This window comes from Microcebus murinus, chromosome 7 (assembly GCF_040939455.1).
Source record: "Microcebus murinus isolate Inina chromosome 7, M.murinus_Inina_mat1.0, whole genome shotgun sequence".
Classification (NCBI taxonomy): Eukaryota; Metazoa; Chordata; class Mammalia; order Primates; family Cheirogaleidae; genus Microcebus; species Microcebus murinus.
This window is the reverse complement of record NC_134110.1, coordinates 65,166,055-65,178,846: the sequence shown is the minus strand read 5'-3', so window position 1 is coordinate 65,178,846 and position 12,792 is coordinate 65,166,055. Positions and strand designations below refer to the sequence as shown.

General features: G+C 42.4%; 1 protein-coding gene across 2 annotated transcripts in view; it reads left to right on the top strand.

Moving 5' to 3' along the window:
• SDC2 (syndecan 2) overlaps positions 1–12,792 on the top strand; it is a 107,436-nt gene that overhangs the window by 79,754 nt on the left and 14,890 nt on the right. Inside the window, exons 1-2 of one of the 2 annotated variants that reach the window (XM_076005141.1) lie at positions 665–684; positions 11,718–11,829. In XM_076005141.1, the coding sequence (XP_075861256.1) occupies positions 11,745–11,829 (85 nt within the window). In that variant the 5' untranslated portion in view covers positions 665–684; positions 11,718–11,744. Of the gene's footprint in view, positions 1–664; positions 685–11,717; positions 11,830–12,792 lie in introns of those variants that run through there. The other variant, XM_012761980.3, reaches the window with a different exon arrangement.

Genomic DNA, 12,792 nt, shown 5'->3' with positions numbered 1-12,792 from the left:
AAAACTATTTGCTTTTCTTTATCTCCCGTATTTTTAGAAAACTAAATGTTACATCTCTTATGAAATGGTGCTTGCTAGTGTTCCGGCTGAGCCTTTTAATTATCACTAGTGAATTACTATAAATCAGCTTCCTTTGAGGACAAAAATAATGATACATGCTATTTTATTTACAGATTCTCAAAAATGCTTTTTAAATATTATTTTTTAATTGAGCATGTAATTTTACCATCTTGCAAGTTCTCTCCTTCCTCCCATCGTCCACGGCCCTCGTAAGGATGAGAGTATACTATACGGTTCCATCAGCAGAAGGTCATATCAGCAGAAGGTCATTATCTTCATATATAGATTCTGATGAGGTGGATCAGAAAGACAGAAGGTAGCACTGGGATGTATTAGGTGACCTTTTGGATTTTTGAGGGCTTTGGTCTTATGTCAGTTTGTACAGCTGATGAAGGGTTTGTCATAGGTGGAGAAAATATTACTGTCCGCAGCTTTCTTTTCTCATTTAGCAAGACCCTAAATGTTATCTTCAGATAAAGTACTTGTATAGGACACTTGAGGACACCAATGGAAGTGCTTTCTGAAATGTGTTTGCTTTGATGGCACAGGTCGTGTGGACATCGGCACACTCTGTGTGAAGGACGTGCATTTGCCTGGAGCTCAGGCTCCCGCCCCAGTGCCGTGGTGAGCTGGGTGGAGGGGATGGGGTTCATTCCCTGGGGAATTTCTTGCAGTGTCTTTGATGAATTTCATAATAGATTCTAGTTATCTTTAACTCTTTTCCTGGTTCTTTCAAGGAAGCTGTTTCTTTAAAAGCTGGTTGGCTATCATTGTTTATTTTACTTGGTTAAAAAGTTTGGTCAAGAACATTTCCTTTATGTAACAAAAAGAAACGTGGGGCCTGGGGCTATGAGTTTTGGACAGAATCAGAGTGCTTTTCCACTAGGTACCAGGAATGTGAATAATCCGTTGGGCACACAGTGTAGCCCGCCATGGTCACTTGACACTAGGTATTGAAAGCGTGCCGTTCAGAACAGAATTTTTAACTCCAGCTTTAAAATCAGTGATGTTATCACCTTTGATTTATCCCCTCTTTTCTAGCTTTGTTGCTTTTGTTTAGATTTTTACATTTTTTAAAGATTTTTTTTTTTTTTTTAAAGTGCTGACACCTTTCAGTCTCTATTATAAGGAACCAGCTGCAGTTGTTACCTTCTTCATTTAAAAAGCTCTCCTAGGCTGGGCACAGTGGCTCACACCTGTAATCCTAGCACTTTCGGAGGCTGAGGTAAGAGGATCGCTTGAGGCCAGGAGTTTAGATCAGCCAGAGTAACATAGCAAGACCCATTCTCCACAAAAAATAGACATGTGCCTGTAGTCCCAGCTACTCGGGAGGCTGAGGCAGGAGGATCTCTGGACCCCAGGAGTTAGAAGTTGCAGTGATCTGTGACGATACCACTGCACTCTAGCCTGGGAAACAGAGTGAGACTCTGTCTCAAAAAATAAAATAAAATAAAATCCTCCTAGATCAGGTAGTCGCTGTGTCAAGTCAAAGTCTTTCCTGTAATTAGCAAAAGCAGAGGCTCCCATTACAAACAGAGGAGGTAAGTATAATAGAAGAAATGCTGAAAACCAGAAGCAGTGTGGAACATCTGCCCAGCTCACTGTCAGGTCAGCCCTGCAGATGTGTCGGGGCACAGGGCTTGAGCAGGCCTGACGCCCACTGGCTGGGGCTAAGCAGATGGGAGTTTACACACAGGAAACTGAGTAGCCTTCCCTTGACTTGGAGTGGCTGCTTCTGCTTGACATAACCCCCAGGAGCAAGGGGTAGCTAATGAGATGGGTAATTAGACCTAGGACTTTTTAGAACCTGGGGTCTTGCAATTAAATACCCATTGTATTAGACCCTTTTGCCTTTGTGACCTTGGATGAAATGGATCAGGAGTGGCCCAAGCACTATTCTGTGATTCAGTGACACTTTCCTGAAGTGTGATTTTTTTTTTCTTTTTTTAGTACTTATCACTTACACACCCATTTATTTCCATATTGCTTTCTTTAGAGTCTTTATACATAGATGCACATGTCTATGTTTACATGTATTAACTATTAGTAAGTAAGCCTGTTTTCAGAACTTCATTTGCACTGTCGATGTATAGAAGCTGGTGCCTGGTCATTTGTGGCCATGGCTCTTTGGTCTTGTGCCTTCCATACCTTTGGCAACATACATACATTGTAAAAATGTAATAGTAATATGCCAGTTAGGAAAGAAATGGCCCTCAAACCCACCACACTAACCGGTTACCTTTGTTCATTTTCCATTCCCTTTTCAGTGCTTGGCCAAATGTATATGAAATGTTAATAAATGGTTTATAATATTAGAAAACATTTTAAAAGTATATGCTTTTTAAATTGAATGTGTTGTCATAAACATTTGTTCCTTATTGCTGTTAGTATATGACTTTTAATGCTTTGTTGAGAAAACAATGTATTAGGTGTCATAAAGTAGCAGACATAACCACCCCACCATAGTTGGTATTTAGGTTGTCTCAGTGATTTTGCCTTAACGCAGTAGTAAACACCCCAACTTTACTTGTTTTTAGAATCTTTCCTTAGCATAATTCCTGGGAGAGTAAATGTCTGGTCAAATCACATAAAAGATTTCACAACTTCTGAAAGCACATAAGCAATGCGATTTCCAAAGGTTCTGTGCCAATTTCTTTTAGTTTGCATCTTTTCAATAGTCAAAACTTCTCTTTACAGACCAGAAGTAGAGTATCCCATACTGACATTGAAACTCAGTTCTAGCTTAGACCTCTGAACTGCAGGTTCAGTTGGAAATTCCAGCCATTGACTACGGCAAACCTCAGCACTCAGGTCCTGGAGTGCACTCAGCTGGGGCCTGGAAGGTGTAGTCTGCCCTTCGGACCCCAGCTCTTTCCCATTTTCCTGTCCCATAAGCTTCCTGTAGCATTCTGTCAGCCCCTGTGTAGGGTGGAGAATATATGTGGTTATGCCTTGGGGCCTAGAATTATAGCAGTTGAAACACTCTTACAGTGAATTATTAAATCTAAACAAGAGCCTGTTGGCTTCCTGTGCTTGACTTGGAGTCTGTTCCATTATGGTAGTTTTTACAAAACATTTCTGAATAAGAAATAAATTCCAAATATCTTTTTCCCCCCTTCTCCTGCCAGACTCCACCAGGAAACAGAATCTCATTACTTCAGTTAGAATTTATTAATACTGACCCTCTCCAGCACTTGGAACTTCTCAGGTTAGGCTCACACGGCTTCTATTTTTACTCTAGTCTAAACTGCGGTCATATGGATAGCAAAATAAATACTGGAATATTCTAGTTTGGGAGGGGGAGAGGCAGCCTTGCTTATAATAACATGGCTGCAAACCTCTTGCTTCCCTCTGTTTGATATTCCAAAAAAGGAAGAAAGCACAATGTGGAGCACATCTGTAAGTAATGAACATTTTCCTTTTGTGTGTCATGCATATTCAACATAATCCCACTCAGAGTCCCAGGCGTTGTTTTGGTATACATTGCTTCGTAGATCCCTATTTTTGTTGCCAAAAAATTTAATTCAAGGCAAAGGTTGTTTCTTTTCTCTCTATGGAACAGGAATCTGAACACATTACTACAAACAGCAGTAAGAATTGTCAGTGTGTTTTTGCTCTTGGTTTTTTTTTTTTTCCCCCCTCCTGGTTGCCTTTTTCCTTGTTGCCGAGGAGGAAGGCTTTTTGTTTAGTGTGAGCAATAAACCCATTTCAGCAAGGGTATTTAAAAAAAAAAAAAAAAAAAACAACATATCGATTGAATTTTGTAATGCAAGTGTTTCAAAATTCAAAAAAGTTACAAAAGAGCATAAAGTGAAAATTCTCTCCAGGTGGGATATTTTGCTTTTAATGAGATGTCTCTGTAATTATTCTAGGTTACAAAGTATGGAACATGTCCAGAATTTGGGTGCAGGGGTTTAGATTTCTTTCAGCTGGTTTTATTCAGTTATGAGATGAGATGGTGGCAGTAACCCCCAGATCATGGGGGTTTGTAGAATGATTTGTTGGTTATGGGATGATTGGTAGATGAGCATTATCTCTTGAGTGTGTGTATCAATGAGTGTGTGTTATCAGGCTGCTCATTGGTACCAAGTTCTAGATTAAAGGGAAATGAGATGGGGGGACTTGCATCCTGTTTTGTGTGTTGTAATGCTTGGGAGCAAAGGAAGGGTACATCATTCAGTTAAATAAGCATACAAGATCTTTCTGGATCATATCCAAGATGCTGTTTTAAATTTACTCAACCAAACCACTTATTGAACCAGATATTCTTCTTTAGAATCAACACCTTAGGAAGAAAAATCATTTTGTAGCACCACATGCACCAGTCTTCATATAGTGAGGCACCTTTTCTGAAAATATTGATTATATTAAATCATAAATAAAAGTTTATGTGATCCAAACAATCCTCTGGAAAGATTGTTTGGGGATGAGGAGGGTCGATGCTGATTATTACACTGAGCATTTTATTAAACAAAGATTTTGTTCCAGCTCTGTTGGCTTGGGAAATCTAACTGCTCTGAACCAAATTTAGTTTTTTTGTTTTAAAACAAAGAGGAGAATTTCTGCAGTTAAGTATACTAACTCAGTGTTACTTTTTAAAACATTTTTGTGCCATTTAAATGTTCTGCAAAGACTGGTGGTGCGCCTGGCTCCTTGGAGCATTCTTAATGAGCCAGAGGTTTCTTCCAAGGTCACACCTTCCCTGGCAGTCCTCTTCACAGAGTAAGGCCAAATTCTAGCTTGTCCTTTAAAAAAAGAAAATCAGGCCGGGCGCTGTGGCTCACGCCTGTAATCCTAGCTCTTGGGAGGCCGAGGCGGGCGGATTGCTCAAGGTCAGGAGTTCGAAACCAGCCTGAGCAAGAGCGAGACCCCGTCTCTACTATAAATAGAAAGAAATTAATTGGCCAACTGATATATATATAAAAAATTAGCCGGGCATGGTGGCACATGCCTGTAGTCCCAGCTACCCGGGAGGCTGAGGCAGAAGGATCACTCGAGCCCAGGAGTTTGAGGTTGCTGTGAGCTAGGCTGACGCCACGGCACTCACTCTAGCCTGGGCAACAAAGCGAGACTCTGTCTCAAAAAAAAAAAAAAAAAAAATCATGTACGAGAATATTGATCTATTTCTCCCAGATTTTGGGGTAACCAGGTAATGTCTTTAAAAGGCATGGTTCTTTCCTTTCATCAGGTGGCTTAAAGCTGGGATTCAGCCCATCAGAAAAATTTGACTTCTTCCACTCTTTGTCGAGCCTTTGCCATATACTGGTTCCAAGAGAACAATGGTAGGGAAAGAAAAGGACACAGGAAGTAGTAGGCCTGCTCCTTGTTGGGCCACTTAAAGGAATATACCTTACAAATGGTGAGATAAGACCCCTCACTCTGTAGGAGGCATCCAACAGTAAAACCCAGCATCAGTGGTCAGTTCCAAGTGGGTAGTTCAGACCTGAAGGACTGTAAGTAAATACAGTAGGGATTCTGTCATCTCCCAGGCCTTGGGTCATTTCAAAAGCTTCATGGAGCTCGTGAAATTTTTCCAAAGTTGTCTATGATTGGACATTCTTATGATCAGCCTAGTCATCCTTTTAATTCACATTTCATACCCAAATGTGATTCCACCTTTTATAACCTGATTTTTATTTTTTGGAAGTGGGTTTATTTTCCTAAGACACATGAGTAAATCATTTAAATTTATTCCCCACTTTGTGGAATATGTTGAAGTATTTCTTAAAGGAGGTTAACTTTGTATGTAACTAATTAAGGACTATAATAGACATTTGAAGCCATTCTGAACTAAAGACTTTAGCATTTAAGTGGGGGTACTTAAGACTCTTCTCTTGTGTGTGACCTCACCTTTGACCTCAGCTTTTTTCCATGAATGGTTTGTATGTAGTATATACAGGATAGTAAGACAAGCCTGGGAAGTTGTTAGGTACCAGATAGTTCTCTATAAAATTTTGTATATGTTTTCAAACTCTATAGAAAAGTAAACTTAAAATGTGTTCATAAAGACACGTTGTAAAGTTTGTAAAGAGTATGTGCTTATAACTGAGCCATATCTAACATGTTTAAGGACAAGGGGTATCTTTTTCTAACAATGAGTATAGGCTTCTTTCTTTCTGTTACGTTTTTAGTTTGGATGGGGCACCTGCTTGCAAGAGATGAAGGTGTTACTAAAAATTAATGAATGGCAATTGGTGTGTTGGCTCTAGGCATCCTCCATGTAGGAAATTTGCAGGACATTATACAGAGAAGAAACTGTTAAACCAGAACTCTGAACTGTTGATGTTATTTTTTTTCCCCATCTATGATGCCAAGAATGCTAGGTCTGAATGATGTTAAGTAGATATTCTGGGGAAAGAATTTCCATGGTCAAAGTTGGAAACCACTGGATTAAGCATAGTTCAACATGGTTCTTTATTGCAGTTCTTTTCAGGGCCTTTGTTATGATTATGTGTGAATCACAGGAACAGAGAGGGGAGGAGGCAGATGAAGCATGTTGAACATTCTCAATGGTACACACTTTGAAGTCCAGACTCAACACTTCTGAGCTGTCTGACTCCAAGCAAGTGTCAGTTCTTTGGTCTGTACTGGAGATTGTCAAGATGATTAGATGAGCCAATGCTTATAAAATGCTTAGTACAAAATGCCTGGTACATAACAAACACTTAACAGTTAGCTACAGCTAATCCTTTTGAACCTGAGGCTGAATGGTCTGATGTCACTCATGTTATGGGGTACTACGGTGCAGCAGAAAGAGCCCAAAATTGGGTGTCAAGAGCTGTGGGCTCCAGTTCGGCCACCAGCTAGACCAGATGATGTTGAGCTACTTAGCCACGGTGGTCTGTTTCTTCATTTTTGAAGTAGATGATCTTGGTGTCTATAGTTTTCAGTCAAGCTCTAAAATTATATATTCCTTTGGGCCATACCTAAGCCAGAATTGGCAAGTTCAGCTTACCCACAGGTATGTCATCTCTGAATGATTGTGTGGGTGAGAGAGATTTTTAGCTAATTATTATTTCCCTTATGTGTTAGCTAGTAATAGTTTACTAAGTCATCTATGGAAAGATAAGCTTAAGTTACAGCCTGTCTGGCACTTTGTAATCACCATAAAATTTAATTTACATTTTAGTCTAAATTAGGGCTTGGATGTGCCTTTATCCTAAAACTAAGAGGCATCATCTAAGTGTTGTTTCTGATGTGATACAGAAATGTATTAGGCCACATGGATATTTTATGTTCAAAGGCTACTTTTCTGAAAGTTGGTTCTGGGAATCTAGGGTAGCCATAAATGGTTAGGTTTTCTCCTTTCTGATTTTGTTAACCCAAGTTTAAACCATGAAGTTTAAACACCTATTGTTTTGAGCTTTAATTACTTCGATGATCACTGTGTCAGTTGCGCTAACTAGTTTACAGCATTTGGAGGACATTCACTCTGTAGGTAAGGCTGTATCTTTCCAGGAAGGCCTTGTATTTCTAAATAACAGATTTCTACACCGGCAGTCTGAAGCACGGTATTTGTTCAATGTAGGCTTTACCTCTGTAAGAAAAATCAAAGTCGATTTGTACAGTTGCTGTCACACAGATTGTCTTTGCTGAGAAAATGGAAAGGTTGGCAATGTTTCTCACTGAAACCAAGACTGGTGCACTTGGTCTTTTATGCATCAACTCAACATTTTCTCTTGTCATTTTTGTTACAGATATCATAAGTTTGGGCTGAATCATTTTATCAAAATCTAGTTTTTATCATCAAGTACAGAAGACCCTGATCACCATTGCTTTCCTCAATTTTCCATTCTCAAAGGAGTTTATTCCCTCTTAGGAGTTTTATATGAAGGAAATTGGTGTCACCATGGCTCTTTGTGATGCTTTTTGTCTTGGAGCCTAGGGTTTGAGTGGAGCAAGTAGCAGCAGCTGACACTGCAGGTGAGGCCATATGGTAGAAGAACTACCAAGCAGAGGAATTTTTATGTCATCCTGTAGGTAACAAGGCACCAGTAAAGGGTTTTTAGCAGGGTAGTGATATGATTGTGTTTCAGAATGGTCCTTTTGCAGAGAATGGCTTCAAAGACAAGGCCCTGGGCAGTGACCAATTCAGGAGGCCTTAGTCCAGGCCCAATATGACGAGGTTGCTGACGTAGGGGGCCTAGAGAAGGAGGGATGGAGTTAGAGACAAACATTTATCTTGCCTTCCTTCTAGGTATTGTGGGTATAGAAAACTGAACCAGAAGGGCATTTTCCTCTGGAAATTTAGTCTGTGGAGGCAATGTAGTGCTTCAGTTTCCCTGGCTAAACGTTGCATTAAGCAGAACCTTCTATCTCTGTCTGTGGCAGATTTTCCTCTTCATTGTACCGTGTTGCTTTCCACGGCTTCCCTTTGCTCTCCTGCCTTCACGTCTTGCATCAGTCAGAGGGAAAGTTCTGAAAGACCAGCTTTGTTTTTCTTCCAGCTCGTACTCTGGACCGTGTTAGCTAACAGGACTGGCACTGCCTCACAGCCATGGTCGTTCCCAAACCAAACAACCTCGTTGTGAAACCCTGCACTGGGGTGGCGGCTCTGGACCTCTGCTGTGTGCCTCCGTGCGTTTCCTTCCAGTTTACTCTTGTACAGTGAGCAAGGGAGCGTGCAGAGTGTGTCCTAGGGTTTTTCTGCCCAGCGAGTCACCTTTGGCCAGGTATAAAATCAATAGTTTCCAGTCACCCCTTTTCATGGCTGTCAAGAGATGCACGTCCTCTTGTTCCAAGGGAACGTTGGTGCGTGATCCATTTTCCTCTCCAAACACGTTCACTGCAAAAGTCCTTTGAGCACAGAGTGTGGAATTTGTCATGTTTGAAAAGGTCGTGTTTTTTCTTTTTTTTTTTCTCCAGGGAAAGACAATGGAGGTATTTTTTGAGCATTATGTGCTACAGAGTGAAAAGGGCCCGGCTCATTATTAAATTGGAAGGAAGGATTTTGGTAGTTTCTCTTATGTTCTTGGTACCCCTAAATCAGAGTGGGAGAAAACTTTTAGCATGATGCCAAAATGATTTGCAGCACACTGGCTGACAGAGAAACACGAAGACTTTTGGCTGCCTTCAAACACATTGGACATCCAGTCTGTCCCAGGACCATCCTGGAGCCCTCAAACCACGAGCAGCTGAGGGGTAGCTTGGCTTCTGTAGACACGCTCTGACCTCCACCCCAAGTCTCATACACCTGACGATTGTCCTAAGGAGCTGGTTGTCCCAGGGAAGTCAGTCGGCTTCTGAGGCTGCCCAGTGTGGCTGAACAGCGAGGTGGCTGCAGTTGTCTGGGAGACATTTTTGGCCCCTCTGCCTGTTAGTGTGACAGATGGGTCACTTCAGATAGCTGGGCTAATCTAATGAGTTAGAAGCTCAGTTTACACATGGAGATTAAATATCTCAGTATTACCCTCGCCACATCAAACTTCGTTGACAGAGCCAGGAGGAAAATGAATATCATTCGATGTTAAGAAAAGGGAGACAAGTTTCTAATACATAAAGGGAATTTATTGCTTACTCTCATGACTCTAGGTTGCTTAAGTAGATAACAGCACAAGGCATGAGAGGTTCGGGGCAGATGATCTCCCAGGCTTAAAGTTGTGAGATTTTAACTGTAGGAATCCTGGAGGCCTTGTCACGTGTGTTAACTGTGAAACCGGAGTCCAAGGCCAATTTGGTTTAAGTAATCTCGGTCAACAAATATTTATTGAGTACCCATGCACTTTGAGAGGGCAGAGAGCACACACGGGTCATTTGAGACCTGCCTTCAATGAGTTGTACTCTGCAGAGGGGCAAGACAAATAGATTAATACATGAAACAATTTTCCATGAGAGTTTGTCCTCCACTGTTGCTATTCTACAGAATCCTAGCATAGTACAGTTTATATCTAGGGAACATAGGAGCTGGAGAAGTCAGAGCCTGTTGCATAGTAGACAGGATTTGAGAGCGGAAACCAGAGGGTCCTCCAGATGAAATTAACAGGGCAAACTTCAATACAAGCAGCAGGACTAAGAATGGCTTTTAGGTGGGAGCACAAACAGTGGGTTCAATCCAGGTGGTGTTTACCAAGCCCCTACTGTGTGCCGGGCACTGTGATTGGGGGAGAGAGGCTTCACCCTCAGAAGAGCTGACAGTCTCCTAGGGACCAGATGGTGATAGAGCTATGGAATGAACGAGGGGCTCCTGACACGGTCCTCAAGCTTTGGGATAGTCTGGAATGGTAACACCAGTATAATGCAGGGTGGCCTCAGATTGCAGAGTTAAGCTCTGACCGTTCTAGCAGAAAAGTTCCAGCACGCTCTGGGCTCAGGGTGGACACCCGATGCCAGTCAGCCAGGCCACTGGAGCACCAGTCCCTGAGGTTTCAGTCCTCAGAATCTGCTGGTGTGTGATAGCTCAGACGAAATAGACTCCCATACTTTTCTGTCAGTTGGCACGGGGGCCTGGTGGGGAATGTGGGCTGAAACTTGAGAGCATAAAGTGGTACTGTTATGGAGGTGGGACCTGTCTGTCCTCTGAGGAAGGTTCCAATCACAGTGACTGCTGGAACAGAAAGTTTTATGTTAGGAGGAAATTTAATGAAAGCCAACAAAGGAAGGGAAACATGTTTTATAATTTCTGTTAGGAACAAACATTCAATTTGATTTTTAAAAATAGGACAATGGTGAGTGTCGCCTGTTTCCAAACACAAGTGTCATTTAGAAGCTGCCCGTCTGCTTTATTTGTTTCTGGGATTTGGGGAGATACGGGTGGTAAAATATCAATTTACTAAAAGCATTTTTTTTTTCAAAACTTATACCTCTACTCTGTCTCTAGTTCATGCAAGTTCCTCTTCTGGCAGGATTAGGTTGAATTTTAATACTAAACTGTTATTGAAGAGCTAAGAAGCTGTGGAACTGGTATGCTTAGTGACTGATCCCTCTCCATATTAAGCGTGTGATTTGCTGTTAGCAAGTGCCAGTAATATAAAAAGAATGTGCTCATGTGGGTTTATCTGTATTTGTCATTAAGGCTGTGCTAAGCCAGTGAGCCCTAGAAGCAGGCACGCCGTGGCTTTCACCCACGTCGGGTGAGCCTCGTGGGCACTGCTCCTCGTGGGGCGCCCGGTCTGGCATCAGCATGAACCTGGGCTGCAGCCCAGAGCCCTGCATGGCTGCGGGACTGGGCAGCACTTGTCCGTAGCGATAAAGCTCTGAGCCCAGCCAGGCCTGCGAGCATTCAGTGGGCCTGGATGGATGGATCCCTGGGTGATTTTTATAACCTAAGCACAGTAATATGTTTGTATGTATCCCCAAGAAAGTCTGAAGCGTTTTGTGGCCTTTCCACTAAGAGAGTGACCTTGTGACAAAGAGAATACCTGCGATGGCTTATAACAGCATTGGGACAGGTGAAACGAGCTTAGTGGAATGTAACGAAATAAGCCCGAGATAGGTGCTTAGATCTCCAAGCTGTCTTCATTCTACTGGTTTAAGCTGCATAGGCTTCCCTCGGTGGCATTATTCTGTGGTCAGCCCTTGATTTAATGCAAGTCGTCAAGGTGTTCTGAGGACAACTACGGTCAATTCTGGTCACCGCGGTGTAAACCTGAACAGTAAGATAAATAAGCATGCTTGTTAATCTCTTACCATCCTGAATCCCTTGTTTTTTCCTCTCTCAGAGAGCAGAGCTGACGTCTGATAAAGACATGTACCTTGACAACAGCTCCGTTGAAGACGCCTCGGGAGTGTATCCCATTGACGATGACGACTATGCTTCTGCGTCTGGCTCAGGTGAGGCCGCGGCACCTAGACACCGGACTCCATTCCCCACGCGTGTGTAGGCACGCGTGTTTTGCTGTGCTTACTTCAAGGAAACAGGCAGGATGCGCAGTGGCTGGGAGTGTGATCTATGGGGTCAAAGTGCCTGGGTGCGAATTCTGGCTCTCTACCCACTAAAGCTGTGGGAACTTGGGGATTCAACTCTGTTGAGCCTCAGTTTCCTAATTTATAAAATGGAAAGTAATACTAGTCCTTACCACACAGGGTCGTTGTGCGAATTCAAAGAAGTTGTCACATCTAAAGCTCTTAGAGTGGATTCAAAGGAGTTGTCACATCTAAAGCTGTGAGAGTGATGTATCAATTTCATTATTAAGACTTTCAGAGAGAGGTCGTGGACACCACCCTTAAAGAAATCCCTCGAACACTGGTTTCATAAAACCACCTGTCCTATGTTAAAGATTATAAGTGAGACCAAGAAGTGACACTTTTTTATTCCTAGTGTGTTGCTCAAAACTAGGATGGAAAATGTAGCAGCCAGGCAACTAAAACGATTGCATAGTAACATCCTCTGTGGCCTTGGTATACTAGTTATCTGTTACCTATGTGATGCTGCCTAACAGACCACCCCAAAACTTAGTGGCGTAAAGCAGTGGTCATTCATTTAACTCATTATCCTGTAGGTTGGCAGTTTGAGCTGGGCTCCCTCACGTGTCAGTGGTCAGCTTCAGTTTGGGTAGGCAGTTTGGGGGCTCTCATATCCCGGGGGCAGCTGAGCAGACTTGGCTCTGGTCTACGTGGTGTCTCCTTCTCCAGTAGGCCAGCCGTTTGTTCACGGGCAGGAGGCACAGACCCGAAGATAGCCAGCAAAAGTGTGCAAAGCCTCTTGTGGCCAAGTCTTAGAATGTGGCACCGCATCACTTCTACCACATCTCATTGGTCAGAGCAAGTCAGAGGGCCAGAACAGACTCCACCTCT